At 31.5% G+C, this 22,580-nt stretch overlaps 3 protein-coding genes and 1 long non-coding RNA gene across 15 annotated transcripts; 2 read left to right on the top strand and 2 right to left on the bottom strand.

Moving 5' to 3' along the window:
- The first annotated feature begins 3,076 nt into the window (after window positions 1-3,076).
- LOC124948573 (odorant receptor Or2-like) lies at window positions 3,077-6,245 on the top strand. Of its 3 annotated transcripts, none has more exons than XM_047492375.1 (9): window positions 3,077-3,332; window positions 3,438-3,557; window positions 3,666-3,783; window positions 4,016-4,151; window positions 4,276-4,395; window positions 4,506-4,617; window positions 4,732-4,895; window positions 4,977-5,109; window positions 5,194-6,245. In XM_047492375.1, exons 1-9 carry the CDS (start codon window positions 3,174-3,176, stop codon window positions 5,245-5,247), a joined length of 1,116 nt encoding a protein of 371 aa, XP_047348331.1. In that variant the 5' UTR covers window positions 3,077-3,173; the 3' UTR covers window positions 5,248-6,245. The 3 variants fall into 3 exon arrangements, with proteins under 3 accessions (XP_047348331.1, XP_047348329.1, XP_047348330.1); XM_047492373.1 differs by having other exon boundaries at window positions 3,890-4,151; XM_047492374.1 differs by having other exon boundaries at window positions 3,078-3,332; window positions 3,890-4,151; window positions 4,527-4,617.
- LOC124948572 (organic cation transporter protein-like) lies at window positions 5,136-9,429 on the bottom strand. Of its 8 annotated transcripts, none has more exons than XM_047492365.1 (9): window positions 8,733-9,416; window positions 8,415-8,630; window positions 7,970-8,141; window positions 7,661-7,900; window positions 7,231-7,489; window positions 6,711-6,879; window positions 6,321-6,625; window positions 5,933-6,216; window positions 5,136-5,841 (listed from the first exon to the last, which is right to left on the bottom strand). In XM_047492365.1, the coding sequence occupies exons 3-9, from the start codon at window positions 8,132-8,134 to the stop codon at window positions 5,578-5,580; spliced, it is 1,686 nt and encodes a 561-aa protein (XP_047348321.1). In that variant the 5' UTR covers window positions 8,135-8,141; window positions 8,415-8,630; window positions 8,733-9,416; the 3' UTR covers window positions 5,136-5,577. The 8 variants fall into 8 exon arrangements, with proteins under 8 accessions (XP_047348321.1, XP_047348323.1, XP_047348325.1 ...); XM_047492367.1 differs by having other exon boundaries at window positions 9,035-9,416; XM_047492369.1 differs by having other exon boundaries at window positions 9,305-9,409.
- A 317-nt stretch (window positions 9,430-9,746) lies between these two features.
- On the bottom strand, window positions 9,747-14,037 carry LOC124948570 (vitamin K-dependent gamma-carboxylase). 3 transcript variants are annotated; one of them, XM_047492362.1, is made up of 10 exons: window positions 13,623-14,037; window positions 13,027-13,277; window positions 12,618-12,924; window positions 12,352-12,534; window positions 12,122-12,285; window positions 11,624-12,015; window positions 11,317-11,517; window positions 10,866-11,104; window positions 10,460-10,774; window positions 9,747-10,388 (listed from the first exon to the last, which is right to left on the bottom strand). In XM_047492362.1, the coding sequence occupies exons 2-10, from the start codon at window positions 13,256-13,258 to the stop codon at window positions 10,223-10,225; spliced, it is 2,199 nt and encodes a 732-aa protein (XP_047348318.1). In that variant the 5' UTR covers window positions 13,259-13,277; window positions 13,623-14,037; the 3' UTR covers window positions 9,747-10,222. The 3 variants fall into 3 exon arrangements, with proteins under 3 accessions (XP_047348318.1, XP_047348317.1, XP_047348319.1); XM_047492361.1 differs by having other exon boundaries at window positions 12,618-12,939; window positions 13,623-14,036; XM_047492363.1 differs by lacking the exon at window positions 13,027-13,277 and having other exon boundaries at window positions 12,618-12,939; window positions 13,623-14,035.
- Window positions 12,030-22,340, top strand: LOC124948574. Its single transcript, XR_007100781.1, has 4 exons — window positions 12,030-14,928; window positions 15,495-15,682; window positions 21,321-21,495; window positions 21,899-22,340. It is a non-coding gene; the product is annotated as an uncharacterized LOC124948574 (long non-coding RNA).
- Window positions 22,341-22,580: the final 240 nt, after the last annotated feature.

Genomic DNA, 22,580 nt, shown 5'->3' with positions numbered 1-22,580 from the left:
AAACTAATTTTAAGTATATTATCTATTAAATAATATTTATTGATTAAACATTTTGTTTAGATATTATACATTAAGAAATTAATGTACTTGATGTATAAATGATATATAATAATATGTATTTACTATAGCTTGTGTATATGCTTGTGCAATTACATTTATAATGGTTTATATATAATATATATATTAGTTTAAATATTATATATTAGATATATATATATATATATATATATATTTTAAATATGATGGTATTACAATCATTTGCAACATAAAATATTTATATAACATATACAACACAAAAAGTTTTTACAGCGTATACAAACTTAATGTACTTTTAAACATATTATATTATACAAATTTACTATTAAGTTTATTTTTAGGTGCAGTCTTTGTTTCAATTATTAATGGTCTTGTACCATATAAGTGTCCTATTATTACTTGTCGTTTAATTATTTCTAATGCCTCTTGGCCTTTTTGAAAACATTGCTCGATTTCTCTTTCATCTTGTAATGTTTTGTTTTGTTGGAATTCATATCTTACTTTACGAAGTGCATACATCCTATATAAAAAAAAAATATATAGGTTAAAACATTATTGATTTAATAGGAAAAATGATTAATTAGAAATAAATTTTTAGGATAATATGAATTTTAAATATATATGTATAAGACAATTTAATTAAACAAATAAGAAATTAATCGTATGTAGTTTTATACAAATACATTTAATGGTAAATTAATATAGTAGAATAAAAATTAAAGAAATTATTCATTAACATTTGTATTTTTTTGAGGGGTTAACTAATAGTAAACATTGGTTTCTTATAATCAATATAAGAAAATGATATCCAAAACATTCATGCCATAGTAACAATAATTAATTACCTAAAGTTATATGCATTCCATTTTTTACTTTCTCGTATTAAATTTCGGTAAAGATTTAAAATTTTATTTCGAGGATTGGCCATCGTATACAACTTAGACCAAAGCAAATGAAAGAGTACAAGATTCTTCGACGTTTCTTCCAAACGACTGTTCTAACATTACCGACACATTTTTGTATCTTATTATTCCTTGAGACCAATAGATGGCATATCGTACGAAATTCAAAAGTTTCCATGTATCGTGTTGGCGCTATCAATTAATTTAACGTTCATTCATTGGATAGCATTCAAGAAAATTTGATTATTGAATCAAATCGAATTTTATTCGAAACTTTCATGTGTAGATCAAAATGGATATTTTGTAACGATTGGTCAGTCCGTTAATTTAATGAATAATATAGGTAAAAATTCTTTATAATGGTTAAATATATGAATATATTGGGTTGGCAACTAAGTGATTGCGGATTTTGTTGATAGATGAACTTTACACTTTCTTTTGTTTTGTTAACGTGGTCATTGCATCTAACCTATATTTTTTTCTTATTATTTGGACTTATACCTTTAATTTAGTAAAAAAATTATATCGATTAGTGCTTTAGTTTTGTTTTTATCCCAATTTAAAAATGGAAGAACAAGACGTGCATTTCAGACATATTTTATTGTATTACTTCCGAAAAGGCAAGAACGCATCATAAGCACAAAAGAAGTTATGTGCCGTCTATGGAAATGAAGCCTTGAAAGAAAGGTAGTGTCAAAATTGGTTTGCCAGATTTCGTTCTGGTGATTTTTCATTGAAAAATGCTCAACGATCTGGCCGTCCAGTTGAAGTCGATGACATCCATATCAAGGCCATTATCGATTCAAATCGTCATAGTACAACACGTGATATTGCGGAGAAGCTCAATGTATTGCATACATGCATTGAAAAAAAATTAAAAATGCTTGGTTATATCAAGAAACTCGATTTATGGATCCCTCATCAGCTTAAGGAAATTCATTTAACGCAACGCATTAGTATCTGCGATTCGCTTCTGAAACGTAACGAAACTGATCCATTTTTGAAAAGCCTAATTACTGGCGACGAAAAGTGGATAGTTTATAACAATGTTAATCGGAAGAGGTCATGGGTGATGAAAGATGAACCAGCCCAAACGACATCAGAAGCAGAGATTCACCAAAAAAGATTATGTTGTCAGTCTGATGACATTATAAAAAAATTTTGTACTTTGAACTTATGCCACAAAACCAAACGATCAATTCAAACGTGTACGTTCAACAACTCGCAAAATTGAGCGATGCAATTCATGAAAAGCGGCCGGTATTGTCAAATCGTAAGGGTGTCGTTTTCCACCATGATAATGTAAAGGCCCACACGTCTTTGATCACTCGCCTAAAATTATTGGAACTAGGTTGGGATGTTTTATCACATCCACCATATAGCCCTGATCTTGCGCATTCAGACTACCATTGGTTTCGTTCCATCTAGAACTCCTCAAATAGTAAAATTTTTAATAACGCTGATGATGTCAGATCACATTTAATTCAGTTTTTTGATAGCAAAGATCAGAAATTTTACGAACATGGAATTTTGACACTGCCAGAACGATGACAAAAGGTCATCGACAAGAACGGACAGTATCTAATTGAATAAAGTTATATTTTTAAACAAAAATTAAGAATTTTCCTTCTTATTTGAAATCCGCAATCATTTAGTTGCCAACCCAATATTTATTATGTTTAATATCGTCAAATTATTAAAACTAATAAATATTGAAAATAATTTGATATATTTTGTTTTAAGATAGCTTGAAATGATTTTACGTAGCAACGAAGTCCGAAGTTTGTTGTCTACGTTGCATATGTCATAGTAAAGATTTCGAAATGAATTGGTCGCAATATTGTAATTCAAGAGACTATCGTATATAAGATTATGTTGGAGAAAGTTTTCATGGGAAACAATACAGAAGTCTTTGTAACAATTTCTTATTGTTTTCAGTTTACATCTATTATTATGTATAATCATATCTATACGATAGGTATACCATTTTTGCAAATGGAGAAAGTAAGCTTACTTATTTGCGATCGTGTATAAATATTAGATCAAATTTACCTAGTAGTTTGCTATATTACGATATTATCTGGAATTAGCCATATGACGCCGAAAAGAAAAAAGGAAAGAAAATTGTTCCGAGAAAGTGGGATGGGAAAATAACGTATACGTGTACGTCATCAGTGTGTAGTTCGTCCTCGTTCGGTTAAGATCGTTCTTCATTTATACTTATAGTTAAACAAAATGGACTTTCTAGTGATTCGTTATTATAATATTAATCGATTACTTTTATTGGTTATCGGTTCTTGGCCAATGATTAAAAAGTCGCCTATAAATTCATTTATACAGATGATACAAAGTTTTTTTATTTATGTTATTCTTACTTCATCTGTACTCGTTCAGGTAGAATATCTTAATTTTCATATGATAAGAAATAATAAGAATTAATAACGTGTATTAATCATTTTAATGAATGACTATTTGTTTTTCTTTGTTTCTTTTTTTTAGATATTCAAACTCATCACTTCTGAGCCTACGCTCGATCTTTTTGTGAACGTTTCTTCTTACGCGTTCCTTTGTATGGTATACCTTGCGAAGTATGGTTTTCACATGTTTCAACTTGAAAACGTAAATTAATTTTCGTAATCGCATGTATATTATCATTGAATGAGTTATCAGTGAATGAATTATCTTGAGAATTTTTGTTTTATTCTTTCGTGCTAATGTTTGATATAGATAAAGTGTCTTATCATACGAATTCAACGTAATTGGAATTTATTGATCGATGAAAAGGAACGCGAAATCATGGAAGAATATACGCAAAAAGGAAAAAAATTTACTTTCATCTGTCTGTGTATGAAATTCAAAGTTTTTATTTATGAATATAACGTAAAATGTTTTACGGATTTATTGATAATCTATTTTCTTTTTCTTTTCTTTTTTTTTTTTTTTTTAATCAGTTTTATCCTGCTTTACAATTATCTTATTACTGACTTGGACAAGTTTTTTGTTTATTTCCGATATACTCGTACCATTAAACGGATCTCATCGACTGGAATGTCCATTTGTGGCGGAATATTTCATAGACCAGGAAGTTTATTATTATCCTATTTTATTGCATATGTATACGATATTTCTCGTTGGACTGACTGTTGTTATTGCGACTGAAGCATTTTATGCTATAATCGTGCAACATGCCTGCGGTCTTTTTCATATTGTTGGGTAAAAATCGAAGAGATTTGAATTTTTGAATTTTGTCTTTCTACATATATTTATTATTACTCAATGATATATCTTGTTATTAATTGTTTGTTTTCTTTTTTCTTCTTTTTTCGTTTTTTTCTAGATATCGTTTCGAGCAAGTATTCAATGAGAGTACTTTAAATTCTATTTCATTATCGAGAAAAAGTTTTGAAATCAACTACTCGATCGTTCGTGCTATTAATTCGCATCAAAACGCTATCGAGTATGTTTTCTTTTTTATGTTATTATATATTCATATAATTAAATATTTATTTGAAATAGAGTTTTTTAATATTAATTTTCTTTTCCTTTCAATAACAATTATTTATCAAGAAAATTTTCGAATTCTCAAAGGTTCGTCGATCATATGAATTCCTGTTTCTCAAACTCCTATTTCATGTTAATGATTTTGGGCGTCATATCTCTAATTATGAATTGCACTGACGTGAGTGTTTTATATTATATATTATATATATATATATATATATATATATATATATATAATTATTATTTTCATCGTTAATATCTATAAATGATTATGCTTTTATGTATATTGTAGATTTTACAAGCTATGAATCCGAATAAGAATTATAATCTTGTCAGTGCTTCTGTTCGTATACTTAATGCTTTTGTACGTATCATTAATATCATTTGTTATCTGTTTGGGATATTTTATTGTGGACAGAAACTTATAGATTGTAGTATTAATATATTAGAAAAAGCGTAAGTTCAATATTCAACTGTTTATTCGACCTAATGTAAAATTTTGCAAGCATTTAAGAATATTTTTATGTCTATATATAGATATACTATTCCTTGGTATTTAGCATCTTCGAAGATAAAAGTTTCATTAATGATGGTTTTGCAAAGAAGTTTGAAGAAATCCACTTTGTTTCTTGGCAATTTATTTCCTATGTCATTCGAATTATTTGGAACGGTGAATAGAATTTGATAAGAGCTACGTATGTGAACATATCAATTTTATTAGATTCGATTGTATCTTATTAATTATTTTTTTCAGATCTTAAAAACGACATCTTGTTATATTACGACACTTCATGCATTACAATATTGATTAGAACAATTCTAATGTAGAGTATGTAACAATTAAGTTCTCATATGTATGTGTGTATATAGATACATACATACATACATACATACATATATGTATATATATATATACACATATACATGCGCACATATACGATCGAACGCACGTTTGCATTGATAAAATTTGATTGACTAATACTCACTACAATGTTTTTTAATTTTAATTTGTATTAGAAAGTAAAAATAATAGATTTCACAGCATTAATATTTTTGTGAATTTCCCAGATAATCGATGTGAATACGTTGTATTGGTAATAATTAATATACTTCAGTACAACTTTATTACATCGAATCGTTATCTATTACATGTAAAACAATTTTTTATTTCAACAAGACCACGTTCTTTTGTGATTTCTTCGTCTACTGTGTCGGTCAATGGTCTTCCACGTGTTTCCGGTAGCATCATAGAGAGTAGACCGGATAGAAGAGCGCAAAAAGCACATAAAGTACTAGGTGCCCACCAAGCAATGACACCTAATAAATCAGCGACGTAGGGAGATGATATGCTACCTACATGAGACATTGCTGAGCTGCTACCAACCGCAGAATTTCTTGTAATCTGTATGAAAGAAATTATTACTAATAAGGATATTCTTTGCTTTGCTATGCTTGGAAATTCATTTCTTTTTTTAGTTTTTTTTTCTTTTTACCGTAGGAAACAATTCTGAAGTATATAGTATCATGATGCTGTACACGGCAGATAATACGAATCTTCCTGTTAGAGCGACGATTATTATAGTCAAAGTTTTCGTAGCTGGTATTATAAGAATACTGAATAAAAGCAATGCCGTTAAACTGTACATTATAGCACAAGCTTGTCTTCGTCCCAAATATATCAGAATGGGCGTTGGTATCAAGTAAGCTGGTATTTCGGTGATACCCATCACAAAAATGTAAAGGTAACGATCAGCTGAGAAATTGTCTACATTTAACGCTAAAAAAAAAGAAAACATAATGATAACATATTCAACAAATTAAAAATTGGAATAATGTTTTGTACAAGTAAGTATTTTATCGATTGTCGATAATTAATATTACCTAAGGCATAATAAGTGAGCGAAGCTGTAAGCCATGCGAAATTTGTGATCATTACTCTTTTTAACAATTCATAGTTAAAGAGAATAATAACTAGCCCTTTTATACTGTTCTTTAATTTATGTCCTTGAGTCGAGGAATTTGACATTTCCGTTTCTTCCAATTGAATTTGTAATATAGGCTTATGCGCAGCCGTTGTAGAGTTAGTGCTTGTTTTATAAACAGGTCCGTGATATTTCTCGATCACTTTCTGGGCTTCTTTTAAACGATTTTGTGATAAAAGCCATCGCGGTGATTCTGGCATTAGCCTGACGATCAAAATTATTAAAAAAAAGTATCAAAATATTTAGGATATATCTTTGAAGTTATATCAATCACATTATGTATCATTACCATATAAAAAGAAGCATAATTAAAGCTGGCACTGTCGATGCCAATTGTTTGTATCGCCAATCATGTAATCCGTATGCTATACTAGCCATAATTGCTGTTCCTACAGGATATCCAGCGTTATATGCTACACCCATCCATTGTCTATGCTTCTCACCGGCTATTTCGGTTACTGTATATGAAATTATTGAGATTTTATATTTTATAGATTGATATGTATTATGACGAACGGAGAATAATGAAGAGTACAGAGCAATACCACGTATTCATAAATCAAGGTGAGTTTGGTGTAAATATTTACATTATTAAACGTCATTGTATTTAAAGAGTCAACAATAAAGATTAGCATATAACAAATTTTCTCATAAGTTTTATCCATGTATTTATACAGGCAGTATTCTTATATACTTGTTCGATAATATTAATTAATATATTAATTAATTAGCAATACAGGATAAAGTGAGATTTACGTTATTCATTATTCTTCCATTTTGTCGTTGATACATAAAAATAAAAAACTTACGAAAAGTAAAGGAAGGATACAAAATGGCGGCGTGGCTTATCCCATTTATTAATCTAAGGATCATGAAGCACCAGAACCAAGGTACGATCGCACTGATCGGGCCAGATATAATCAGCATAATTATACCGATGATGTAAGAGAATCTGCGACCAAATTTGTCGGAAATAATACCGAACGATGCGCTTCCTAAGAGTTTTCCAAGAGAGAACATCATCTGGGTGTTGGATCTATCAGCCATTCTGTCGCACACGAGATCCCACTAGGATCATCGATTTATGGGATCGCGATTTATAAAGTGTATTTGTGGGATGTTTTTTTTTCTTTTTCCTTTTACTACTTTCAATTAATTAAATTTTACACGAGCAAGCAAAACTCGAATTATTATTATTGTTCATATTGTGTTAATGATGTAGAAAACATTGCAACTTACATCTTCCACGAAAGAAGTACCTTGTATGTTGTGTGCAAAACTTCGAACGTTGCATTCAGTTGTCTTTAATGTTTGATTTTTGTTCTTATATTTGAGAGCTTCTTCAAAACCTATTCTTGCAAAATATTCATAGTCATAATCGTATTGGGTGCAAGAACTGGCCGATGAAATATTTCTTATTTGTTCATCAGTCCAATTCGATGAAGTAAGAATTGGTATGGAGCACCAGTGATTAGGAATCTGAAATAATAATCAATTTTATTAAAATTGAATTAATTTTAACAGATATCAATTACGCAAGATACTTACTTCGGCTATGAAGATATATGCCATAGAATGCATTCCATTGAACAACGTTGGTATCGTCGTTAAAATGAAAATCAAGTAAAGAAAATTGGAACCTTCGCCGAGCTTCTCGAGTGCATTTAGAAGCGGCTCTTTTTGATCGACTTGGTATGAATCTAATTTTGTCATATTTTATCTGTGAACAATGCGATATTATTTAAATATTTGTTGAACAATTGTAATATTTTTGCGTTTGAATTCTTCTAAAAGATTACAGTATCATTATACAAAAATTGATAATTCGGCGATTAATTGAATGTTTTTGTTCAGTAAATTATTCTTACGTTTTTTCCTTAAATAGTATATCACAGAATGACCAATTGAGATTAAGACATCGTGGTATCTTTTCGATTCATTTTAATGTTTATTTAGTAAAAATCTCAAAGTCTGATAAAAGAAAATTTCTTACCGTTTATAGACTATCGTTCGATATTGATAACGAAAAAATATTGAGTATAGTAACTGATTGGTTAAACACGCGTATGATAATAAAGTTCATTTTATACGATCATTACTGAAGTGAGTGTCACACTTAGCAAGTTAATACTTTTATACGGGAAGTACGTAAGAGTTCACGGTTATTTTGAATTATCGACTAAATATAAACGTTGGAAGTAAGTACCATCTAAAAGTAAAAAAGAAGTATTAACATAAGCAATTACCATTATAAAAAAAGATCTGTACACGTCAAATAACAGATGTAATGATAACATCAAAATAAAAAAACCTTTTTTCGCACTTCAGAACACGGATGCACGTTAATACAAAAAGTAATTTTTATTTAGTGTTACAATTAATGGAATTATAATAGTTCTTTTCAAATGCACTTTTTTTTTCTCTGCCAAACATGGGATTCACATGATCCAGATCTTCTTCATGTTCTCTCGCAGAATCGAAACTTTCACAAGGTTTTCGTACGAAACGATATATTTATGTTACATATGCATTTTAAATAAAAATTGTAATGTTAATTATGTTCTTTTATTTGATCAGCTTTGTTTCTCATATAAATTCATTTAATATACATACTTTGATCGGTCGTTGTTAACGCGTCGACCAAGATTAGATGAAGCTGGAATGAACGGAAATAGAAATAGAAAAAGAACAAAACGAGAGAAGACGTTGTTCTCGTTGTATTTTGAGACGATGCATGTTGTACACTATAAATTGTCACGTTTTTATCTTTATTTGTGGTCGTAACACATTTTATTTTATTCACGCATGGCTTACGACTTTTAATATTTTTAAAATTGTTTTTCTTTCTTTTCTTTTCTGTTTCTCTCTTTCTTTTTTACTTACAGAAATCTTCCGATCGTAGGTTATTCGAACGCTAATGTCACGAAGAAGAAGCAACAAGACTAAAGGTCTCGTTGAAAGTGCATGACAAACCTTCAGTTTGTAGTCAATCGGCGATCTGATAACATTTTATAGCATTTAAGATAAGTGACTTCAGATAAAATACCTCTTGCGATAAACTAAGAAAATTTAAGCCAATTGAATGCGTTCGAAAGTAAATTATTATAATGGTTATCATGGATATGTAGATATAATATATTTACATATAATGATTTATAATATGATATATTTTTAATATCAATAGTTATAACGAATAGCCACATTTCTTATAATATCATATTAGATCTTCAATGAAAAATATTCAAAAGATATATATATCTATAAAGATATATAAAGATATATATATATATATATATATATATATATATAAGCAAAAGGCAATGCATTATCTTTTATTTTAATATTAATTTTAATTTCTTAGATAATTTTTTATAATAATCTTATGAAAAATACTTCATCTTTATAACAAAAAATAACAATGGAAGATAATATACCGACAATGTCCAATTATCGGTAATACAGTTTTCGCTAATTTTGTCTATCGGTAATAAAGAATAGAAAAATCACAGATTTAAATAAGTAGTAACAATATTATGCAATTTTTCTATTATTAAAATATTTTTAACAATAATTTCTGATGTCTTAAATATTTCGGAAATTATAAATTAATCAAATCTGTATCGATTAATCAATAAGAAATTTTATAAACATTCTTGTATTTGTGAATGTACAAAAATAGGTCTTTAAAATTTTTGAATGATAATAATGAGTTCTTTACTTAAAATAAAATTATTTACGATTTAACATTATATCTATATAATTTGGTTTAATCTGAGATCACTTTGTTCTATGTTTGTTTTCTTAGGCTTGTCTCTTAACCCGTACTCTTCGTATCATAGGAACGTCGTAAACAAGATTGAAGAAGGCATTTGCTAAATGACTAAATGCCCTCGCCCAAGAATCAATCTTGTAATTTAATTCCTGTACGAGGGAGAATGGTTCCTTTGTATTAGTGTCTTCAACTTGTCTGAAAAGGTAAAAAACAATAGTAATTAATAACCTGTTCTTAATATAATCAATCGCGCTCTGATAACAAACCTGTCAATATCCAATTTTTGTTTCGTTTGATTGGTATAAGTATACATGTAACAGGCTGGATAAGGAGTAATCGTTTTAATTCTGTGAAATTTTTCGGTTTTTACGTCGATTGACAATCCTTTCTTTAAAGTGACACTTTCCATTTGATTTTCTTCGTTATATGCTACTTCACCTTCGAGGACCGTCAACGATACATTCGTGAAATCACTGTTAATGTAATTTTCCAATGACATACTTGGAAAATCGGCTACGAAGAGAACGTCGGTGTAGTTTGACCAACTGTATACATCTCTTTGAATATCATTCATTTTATGTCTAAAAAGATAACAAAGCGAAGTAAATTGTTATAGTAATAATTATTAATAAAACGTGAATGAGAATTATGTATATTAAATTTTTATATTACCGATAAGAGTTGTATTGTGTTAGAAGTGGCATTACAAAGGAAACATGTTTAAAAGGATGCCAATCGACCGTTAACATGTCAACGTTTGGATCGAAAATTCTTTGTTGAAATCTTCCGTTCAAGGAACACCATACATCCATGTAAACGCTTAAATTCGAGGAGAGTTTAGTCCATTTTTCTCTTTCTTCGTGTTTAGGATTGTTATTCAGAGCTTCCTCTTTCTGTCGTAGTATATTATTCTGCAAATGCGAGTATATATGAATTATTAAAAATATAAAAAAAGAAAAAAATGTGACAAGTTTATAACCTCGCAGTAATTGATTTCATGACACAATATGTACAAAAAATCAGATAAGAAATAACAGTAAAATTGATAGAAGATGTTTATAATTCCGCGAAATTTAATGAGACAATAAAAGATATGACTAGACTATCGAGATAAAAGCAAAACCTTTATACAAAAAGCATATTGTCTCGCCATGTCTCCATGTTTCACCCATCGATCACTCTGTACCCATGTATCGGGATCGAGAAAACGATCTTCGTTGCTCTCATTATCGTGAACTCGTATCACAACTAATATTGTATCCCAAGTGTGGACCATCATGTCCCAGGAATAGCCATACAAACCTGGAACCCAATTGTTGTAACCCTGGAATAATAATTTATTTATTTATTTATTTTCACTTTGCTACAAATTTGTAAATTTTCATAGTTTTTATTGTTTTTTTTTTTTAGACATGATTATTGTAATTTACCTTCGTGATAAAATGCGAGTAGGGTAAAAAGAATTGTAAGACAATATGAAGTAATAACATAGATACGACAAATTGTTGTTTTTTCGTTACTTTTTTTGAATTAACATTTTTCATCGTTGACTTATCGATAGGTTTTACATTTTCAGACGACTCATAGCGTTCGTTTACGTCCATATTAGCTTTTTGCGAATCGAATTCATTTAGATCAGTAACCTCTTTCGTTTGTTCATTTATCAGTTTATTAACTGGACTTTGGAAACAATTTTTTATCACATTTACACATTTGGAAAGTAAGATATTTTGTTTACACGCGATCCAAGAGTAAAAAGTTCGCGGCCAATCGACATTACAAAAAAGGGGCATTGTCGCTAAGCAAACGTATGGGAACATACCTGAAAAAAATAAAGAAAAAAAACAAGAAGATAAATATTATGAAAGCATTAATAAAAAAAAAAAAAAAAAAAAAAAAAAAATAATTACGAAAGAGATTCACGTTACCTATACTGAACAGTCTCGAGTTCATCAAGTGGAAGGCCGTGCAGAATATCATAGCTGGTAATCGAGTTTTATCGAACAACATCCAAAATCCAACAGTTAAATCAAAAATGAAACCGAACCAATGGACTATAAAGAAATCTGTTTCTTCGGTAGTCAAGAAAATTCTATAAAAACAAGATGCCTTTTTCTGAGGGAACATTATAAGGGTTTATTTAAAAGTTGGGACATACTTGAACGGATCGAAAACCCAGTGTCTCGAGAGATTCAACATGGAATATCCTTCGAGCCATTCTTTACCGGATTTCTTTAAACCGGCCAAAAAGTATAGAACGAAAAATTGAAATCTTAAAATAAAATAATTCCACAGTGGCACGGTTTCCTTTATTTTTTTAGCATCGCTGGCATCGAACGCACTATGTGACAATGAAGAAAGACTCCTTTAATAACAGAAGTATTATTTAATCATAAAATGAGATAAATCGTATCAAGTACTCACAAGTACTTGTTTGCTTCGGTACACCAAAAAAGAGTCGCTACGATACCATAAAGATAAGTATGATTGTTCCAATAACTTTTATCCAATAGAAATATATACCAGTAAGGAACGACGAAGCAAGCGCAAGCAAATTTAAATCTGACACCAAGCATGATACCAAAAGCACCTAACCACATTGCACCGTAAAGTACTATCATCCAAGGTAATGAAAGTGGTTTCATTCCGTGAATCAGTGGGAAATGACAATCCCATGAATCTCCCCATTTTATATCGATATCCGCCAATCCTCTTTCTTCGACAACGTCCACTATCATACACAAACCTATTGGATATGATGTGATTTTGTGAAAAAATATGTTCACTGGTTTTCTTTTTTTTCCAGGTACATACATAAGTATATCTCACTCACCAAAAAGTGCTCTCGTTATACCCAAATTTGCTGGATCCGTCGGTCGATAGAGTAGTCGCACAAAATTTTCGAAACTCGATAATTCGACGAATTTAAAGCCGCAAGCGTCTTCGAATTTTTCGTATGATGAACGTTTCGATTTTATTTCAAATTTTTTCGTTTTCAACGTTTTCACATTTTCCTCGTCGATCGTTCGATCGGAAATTACAGATTCTGAATTAATCGGTTCCATACCGATGTTTTTGGAAACTCTAAGATAATGGAAAATTTTTGCTATATATATATATATATAAAAAAAAGAAAAAAGTTATCTAGATAATAAAAAAATGAAATGTAAATTAAAAAAATCTCACGAATACAAAATGATCACCTTTGGCTTTCATGTCAAGTTCAAAAAACATCAGTAGAATTTAGTGATTCTCGATGGAACGTATCGCACCGTGAGTCGAAGAGGAATTAATAGCAACGCGATTAGATACATGTAAATTATTGGAACGCGACGGAGTAAACAAGAATACGTGTTCGAGATTAAAATCGAATCCTCTCTTTGAAAAGTAAAGTAAACTTATAGGGAAAGGAGTTTAGTAGGTACTTACATATTCAATACTCAGGTAGAATGTCCATTAACACGTACTCGAGATCTTCTCAAAGAGAAGCCAGTGTGAAGAGGCTGATCTTTATCGTGATCACTCAGGTGAGATGAAAGTTGATCGATCTCGAAATCCACACTTCGAGAGATGTTTTACGAAAAGGAAAGACTTTGCTGGGATTTGTTGGGAAAGGCCGGTGTAGACTTTGCTTCTTCTTCTTCGCTTTTTCTTTTCGCGTGCGTACCGAGCGCGAGTACGGTCAAAGGAGGAAGACAAGTTGATGTGCCGATCGTGTTCCAGAGTTCGAGAGAATACGAAGTGAGAGCGTCGCCAGGCAACGTGGCCGACTATTGACCCGCGCCCGCGCAATAATTATATATTATCGGCTGTCCTTCTTCAACGTGTGTGTATATATGATTTGCGCACCGCTATACACCTCTTTCACTCGACTTTCTCCACGTGCTTATATTTTTCCCGACATTTTCACAGATACGAAGCAATATCGATCCTAGCGAAAAGATCATTTCTATTTTTATTTGATATTAAAGTAATTATTATTTGACTGATTTCAGATTCTATCAATTTGATAAGAAATAAGATTGTAGAAGATGAAAAAAGAACACAACCCGCAAATAGAATGGAACATATTTTATAAGGGATCTATTTGAAATAATATTATTGTTAGATGATTAGTTATCGATCTGACATCTTATATAATATGAGCTGTTTTTCTTCAATATGTTTGTGTACTATTGGCGCATCGTCAAGCATCATTTCATTCGACTTTTTCCACGTGCTTTTATTTTTCCCGACATTTTCATAAATACAAAGAAATATTGATCCTAGCGAAAAGATTATTTCTATTTTTATTCGATATTGAAGTTGTTATTATTTGACTAATTTAAGGTTTTGTCGATTTGATAAGAAATAAGATTGAAGAGGATAAAAGAGGATTACTATACCCCAAATAACGAGGAAAATATTTTATAAGGGATCTATTCGAAATAAAGTCATTTGTTAGATTAGTCATCGTATCCTAACGGAAGTCTCAGTTTCTCTAAGAAAAAGGGAGAGGATGATCGTCAAATCCTGAAGGACATTCTGTGATGCGCTAAATTCTTCCCTTTCATCGAACAACTCCTTAGGGATCGAGATCGAAGCCCATGATTTCGTGGACATTAATTCGAATCACTTCCAGTAGGACGCATAACGCTTAACCCCTTTACTTCATCAACGAACCGTCAACGTGATTGAGCATCTAGAGAAGGATTTCGAGGATGCCAGATTGTTGTTCACGATGAAATTTAGTCGAGTACGTATTTAAATATTTGTTATTAGGAATGGTTTTTTATACACTATTATTTTAAGAGATTATTTTTGCGGATATTAAGCAACGTATAAGCTGTTAATTATTTTGTGCGACGTTTGTGTTGCAAATCATGTTAAAAATGACTGACAATGAGATCAGTAGAAAGAATTGATATATAAAAACGTAAGGAAGGATAATCAATCGCAAATTATTTAAGTAAATATTTATCTTTATCTTTATGCTTAAATGTATATGTATATATATATATATATATATATATATATATATATATATATATATTATTCATTTTATTTTTATAACTATTAAATTCTTCGAGATCTTTTTTATTTTCAAATATTTTTGTCCCTTCGATCAGTTTCACGATCTTACATATGTATACATATGAAAAAAAAAAGAATTCTTTTTTATTCTTGCTAGAAAATTCGATCTCCTAGTAAAAGTAATTAAACTTTTCCAAGGAGATCAAATTTTCTAATCATGTTGTACATTCGAGAGAAGGACTATTCTAGAGTTTTTGAAGTAGCTATGAGGCCTTTTCGTTCTTGCAGCTGGGGTGTTCTTATGAATGGACGTCACTTCGCGCTCCAAATCTCCAACGGCCGTTTTAGGGCTGTAAAACAAAAGGCTGATTTATTTCAGCACGCCCCTCAATCTGTCTCCGCGGACCACATTCTGATCAGGGTTGGCTCTTCAAAATCAACTTTCTCGATATATATGACGCTATATATGTGTATAGGTATGTACAGATATGTGCGCGCGCGTGTTTGTCTGTGATCACAAATCGTATTTTGTTTTTTTTCATTATACGTAATTTTCAGAATTAGAAGATAATGTTGATTTGCTTTAACAGAATTCAGCTGTTAATATGCATAGGCAAGCGTTAAAATTAATGCTGATATTTGTTCGTCAAAAAAGCCTATCGATTGAACTAGGGGGTTCATGTTATTTGCACTTCGTATTTATTTGGGTATTCGAGTCCTGCACCTGGATGTGCCAAGAGATGAAGTATAGAGAAGGAGAGAGAGAGAGAGAGAGAGAGAGAGAGAGAGAGAGAGAGAGAGAAAGAGAGAGGAATGATAGCAGCGGACATTTTTGGATTGTTCTGTGTATTTGCTTGGCTATTTATCACGGTTTATTATTTCCTATTGTTGGCACGAGTCACGCATTGTTGATAGAGTAGAAGGGCCATAGCGAATTTCTAAAACCGTGTCCGATCAAATTTGCATATTATATTCTGGATCGAATATCGGAACTCCGATTACAGAGCCCCTAGTTAATTGCGGTCCTTTATTGTTCTCTAGCATCTAAGGGTTGCTACACAATTTCTCCTTTTCTCTCTTGTTCTTTTTCTTTTTCTTTCTCCTTCTCTCTCTCTCTTTCTCTCTCTCTCTCTCTCTCTCTCTGTCTCTCTTTCTTTCTCTGTTACTTATGGATATGAATATTCTTCGCCCTAATGTGGATCTGGTTACGGTTTTATTGCATTAATACAAGTAATCCGTTTTACTGCGATTTTAGTAATTAATACAAAAAAATTTTACATTTACCAGAATTATAATATTTAGTAGATTAAGTTTCAAAAAGTTGTCACGAACATAATTCATCTATTTATTTTTTATGATACTATTACGACATTTCAGACGAGATAATTCATTAAGTTGTAATAAAAAATGGTAACTTTGTGATTTTTACAGGTTAAAAGTAACGAACACCAAAAAAGAGAAGTAACGACCAACTTGTTCTTCAGGTTAAAACAGTCGCGATGTTTGTTGTTAAAAAAAAGGGGATAGAAATACGGTAACGGTTCGGATGTAACACTTTCGACGTCTGTGTAGCAATGGGAGGGGGAGGGGGATAAAATGGAGTGGACAAAAAATCGGGCATAAAATTAACAATATATACAGGCTGCAGAACGCAGTTTGTTGCTTGGCAGTAATATTTCACGAAGGTTTCACCCCGCGGGGCGAGAGGGTTCATTCTCCAGGGGGGTGTTCACAACAATGGAACCCTTTACTCAGCCCCTAGCGCCCAGCCAACATCCATACATCATCATTCATAGTAGAAAAAAGCTGGGGGCACCTTTGCAATGTACGTTGGAGGGATCTCTGATGTTTCCAAGTGCCGAGTAGGCATCGAGTGCTTCCTGATACTTCCGACAAATTTTATTTTACGTCTTGGAGGTATCGGAGATATTTTTTTGACAAAATTTAAACGCTTTAAAAGATTTTAGAACGAAGAAATTCGCTAATACGAATATTTATCGTTGATCGGAATAAAATCGAGGCTAAATTTGTTTGTTAAATTACGTTTGTAGGATATTTGGACTATAGGTGACGTAACGATTGGTAAAAAAAAAAAGAGAGAGAGAGGCGGAACTATTTTATAGGTACAGAGACAAGCGTGACGGCCTTGCGGTCATTTCGTTTTTCGAAAGCCATTCGGGAACCCCTTTTTTAAATCGCCACGCCCCCTTGAATGTCGCAAGGGTCTGCTTTCGCAAACAATGACGAGGAAAAGTACGAAGAAGGGTTGAGAAAAAAATATAAACGATGAAACCAACTTCTATCAATTTCCACAAGGTTTACGAGGAATCTTTGGAGAACATAGATCACGTTTTCTTTTCTGTTCTCTTTTTTCTTTTTTCGTACATTCGTAATCAACGAAAGGAGAGAGATGTTCTTTGATATTCTTTCGAAGATCATCGATCAAAAGACTTTGATCCCATACGTCGATTCGATATCGACTTGGTGAAAAGTGTAAGATGAAAAAAATTAAAAAAAAGGCGAAACGTAATCCGCTTTAACGAAACGAGGCAACCCTTCGACGACCCATCGACCATGTCACAGCACGGGTGACTGATTGTAAAACCATCGAGTAAGCCACAAAAGGGTTGCCACGGGATTGAGAGAAAGTTATGGAGAACGGCTGAGTGGTGGAGAGATTTAAAATTGAGCCTCGTAATCGACGTGTAATCCTCTAAAACCGTGACAGTCCATAGATAATGGGGCAATACTCGATGACGGTTGGTCAATTCATTTTTTTCCACGTCATATCGTGTCTATGCCATGTCATCAAAATTTCAAAACGTCATTAGGTTTAATTATTTTTAATTTAGATTAATTCAATCAACGATGACGATTCAACAATGTCGATTAGTTTATGCACTCGTTACATATCAAGATTCGATTTTAAAAGCATCGAGGTAAACACCTGATCGATATTCCATTCGGTTTGCATAACTTAAACCAGTCTTCCAGAAATCTGACTCTCCGCTAACCTATTATTTACAGTCTGTTAGATCCAGCTGCCGTAAGGATCGTTCTCAAAAGTGGTAGGATTTTTTTTCGCGCCTCGTGGACAAGCCGGATTTGTTCGAAATGTTTTGTCAATAAACGGGGACGAGAATTTTCACACTCCTAACCTTTCTTTTCTTTTTTTTTTTCGTTTTTTTTTCCTTTTTCTTTTCTTTTTTCTTTGTATCTTTTCATGCACGAAACAGAAAAAACTATGTCTATGAAAACTTTTCATTTCTCGACCAGTTCTTTTAATCGTTTTTAATTATTAAAATATTCATCTATCGCGGGATTACGATCCGTCGGATGAAATCTTTCACATCAACTTGTTAGTCCCCTATTTATTTCTTTTTCTTCAGCGAAATGAATTTAAATGTAATTAGCATGGGTCGACTGTAGATGGGAGTTCATATTCTTAGGATAGAACAGGATTGACACACTTGCGATTCTTACGTGCGAGCGATTTTTATTCTTCTGACGCGTTCATCCGTGAGGACGTTTTCGTGAAAGGAACGAGAAGAGAAGAGAGGAGAAGGAGGAGAAGGCGGAGGAAGGGAGGGAAAGATAGATGAAGGGGACAACGCGAGTTAGGGCTACAGGTACCCTAGTTACTTATGTTGGGGTAGAAATAGAAAAAAGCATCCACGCGGCTCGATCGTCACAGCGAAGGGTGCTTGCCGTTACTGTCATTGCTGCTTGTGAAACGAAGGGGATGGGTTTCGATGTGCTTTCTCTCTTTCTTTCTCTCTCTCTCTCTCTCTCTCTCTCTCTCTCTCTGTCTCTCTCTCTCTCTCTCTCTTTCTCTTTTTCTCTCTCTTTCTGTCTTGTTTTCGGTTAAAACGTTACGATTTTTATCAGGACTCAGCATCCAGCTGGGGAATATCTCTCTCTTGGGATTTTGAGCAAGTTTTTCGTTGATCGATTCGAATTGAAAAAGTGTTATTGTTTTCAGAGAATATCTAGAGGACTCGTATTACGGTATTAGTTAAAAATTTTCAGACGTTTTGAACTTAAAGGCGAAGTGAAATCGAATTTATTTTTGCCTTTCGTTCGATGAATTTATTCAACGGCAAGACCAATTCTCTCCCTGTAATTGTTAAGCGGAACATCCATAGGGAAGCAATGACGCTTGTGTATATTCTCTTTTTACTTCTTCGATATTATTTTACTGCGTATGGCAACTGTTTTACTTATGCTCAAGTAGCGGACATAGCCGGTTGGCTTGATATTCAAGAGGTTAGGCTAAAGCATAGTCCGATAGACATCTGCGATAATCGTAGTAGACCCAATAGTATTCTTCGAACACTCCGCACGAGTTCTTTTTTTTTAGAATTCGAGTAAGTATTAGTAAAATTTTTAACATCTTTTAAATAGATTGTGTTTTATAGGAAATAAGAGAATATATGATGAAAGTTCGAAAATGATAGAATGTAAAATCATCGAATTGTCGAACATTTCTTTCATTTATTTTCTACAGGAAGGGAACGTGAAAGGATAAGTAGAGAGGATAAATTCTTAGATCCCAGGTTGCTAAAGAGATAACGATCGTTCCTGTGAGAGGGCTACGTAATGCCCTAAAATTCCCTTGGGACGCGAAGAGAACACGAAGTTTCAGGACCGACGAACAAAGAGGTCTCCCTCGTTGCAATTTGGCTGCATGCTGAAATAAGATTTGGGAGCATTGAATTGGGCCGACCGATCGTACCACTATTTCTTGCGATTACCCGCAAAGGCGATTTTTATTTTACGAGTACTGACTCATCGTTCTTTATAAGATCTATAAAAAAGAAAATAAATAAATTATTTCTTTTAGTTACTTTATATATTTATATTTGTATATACTTATATATAACGTCTATATAATACATATAGATATATATATATATATGTATATATATATATATATTTAAGATAATATATTGTATTAGTATTAATAATAATAAGAATATATATAAAATGTATATTAGTAATAAATTTTAAAGATCTTGCGAAAGTTTCTCGATATTTTTCGCGATAAGGGGTAGTACCTAGTCGGTAGATCGGAGTGCAAACATAATGGTAATGGTCTCTGGATAACAGGGAAGCAAGGCGGAAGATTAAGATCTAAGCATTGTTGTCGAGTGCGTTTATGGTGCGCGCACACACAAGAGTACTGGCGTTAACGTCAAAAGGCGTTATACGCTCGAGCTGGCTCACCTGGCGGCCTCGAAAGGTATCTGATTATCCAACCTCGATGAGATTTACAATAGATTCTAATATGTCGCCTTTGTTTCTTCTTTCTCCCCTTTCTTTTTTCTGCTCGTCGGATTCTCTATCGTTTGTTTGCCCTCGGTTAGATCATCATCAAAAAGAAGAACAGATATCGTTACTATTACTAGCGAAAGGATACTGCTTTATTTATATTTTTTTATGGTGTAGGAAATATTTTTGAAAGTATTGAGAAAAATACTAAATAGGAAATATAATAAAATAAATAAAATAGAAAAATAGAAAAAGTATGTATTAATGTACCTTTTGGATTTGCAGGAACTTGTACAATAATTTCTGCAATTAAAAAAAATTTTTTTTCTATTGTATCTATACGAAATAATATATGTTTTTGTATAGTATATAAATATTTTTGAAAGTATAAAAAATAAGAAAAATTGAAAAGAAGAGATAGAATTTATCTTTGTAATTTTGCTTTTTCATTTGCAGAAATTGTATATTAATATAAATAATTTTTTTTCCATTGCATTTCTATAGAATAATTTATGTTTATGTACAATGTATGAATATATTTGAAAGTATAGGAAAACAGAAATAGAAAAAAGTAAAAAAAAGAAAATCAAATCAAATTTTCTGTATTTATCTTTCTGTTTATTTGCAGAAAATTTTATAATAATGTTTACAATTTTCTATTATATATATATATATATATATATATATAATATATATATTTATAAAATATATATTTAGAATAAATACTCACAAAATATATATTTACAATATGTATTTATAAATATTTATTGCAAAACTATTCATAAGAAATAATATTATATACGTATATATTTTTCTATAATAAGAAATAAATTAATTTTGCAGAGTGGACCGCCGATCGATGCAGTTGATCGAATTTCCCCTTTGAAGTTGGACGGGTCAATCGAATTGTCTTGTTCTCGATCAAAAACTCGTCTCGAAAGATGAATACGTATACTAGCTCGTTGTACGCGGTACGTTGCAAGAGGAGATTCGTTATCTGGATCAGATTTAAGTGCGGGTGCGTATGATCATCCGCATGGGGGCAAAGCGGGCACCCTTTTATAGGGGGTTCGAAACGATCGGACTTTTCTTTTGGAATAAACTGAAAAGGCTTACGTAGTAATGGCGAGTCATTTGCATTCATTGCAAAAACTTTATTCTAGTATCTTTTTTGAGGTTCGATTATCTGATCGTCTTTGTTGTTATATATGAGTTTTTGCAGAACCTTAATATCTAATGAATCAACTTTTAAAAATTTATTTTTCTATATAACGCGTAAATCATTGTTATAGAAAAGTTAAAACATTTATGGGAATGATTAAAATTAAGCTTTTCTCGAATTACTGTTTATCATTAACGTATTAAGTATGTAACTGGGTATATAAAATAAAAGGTGCAACTCTTCGGTAATTTTATTTCAGAGATAGACGTGTTTTAATTGAAAGCTAGTGCAAATCGCTACAGGCAATTCACGTGATGCAAACATTTACCGACAAGCAGTACCTGAATCAATATCCTCTGGCTGTACTTAACGTTTCGTTTAGATGGAACCCTCTCAGTACACACACGCAATACTTCAATGTACAGTTGCCATTTTTTTTTTCTTTTTTTTTTAAAGAATGCTTTTCATTTTTATTCATATTCTATAATGATGACATATGAGTCGAGATAATTGTTTGTCTCATTCAGAAGAAAATATTTGACCGTTTATAACGCCATGTAACTTTGAAGTTACATACTTTTACATATATTCATACTTTTTAAGTTTTATTTCATTTTATCGCCATAAGCTGGATTTGTTACTTTATATTCGAAGTTTTTATTGATTTGATATAATTTAATATATAAATACAAGTATAACTAATATATTTATAATTCATAAGTATATAACTAATAGAATTATAACTTATAAGTATAACTTGTATATATATATATTTAAAAATTATTTATTATACTTGTAATTATACTTGTAATATAATTATATTAGTAATATAACTCTCATATTATATAATTTTTGTATAGATATAAATCAAAATTGGGTTATAGAAAATTAATTAATTGATTGCGAATTGCTTGAAAATTTTAATAATTAACAGTCATTCG

Source organism: Vespa velutina, chromosome 4 (genome assembly GCF_912470025.1).
Source record: "Vespa velutina chromosome 4, iVesVel2.1, whole genome shotgun sequence".
NCBI lineage: Eukaryota > Metazoa > Arthropoda > Insecta > Hymenoptera > Vespidae > Vespa > Vespa velutina.
Note: the sequence above shows the minus strand (reverse complement) of the source record. Positions and strands in the feature narration are given on the sequence as shown.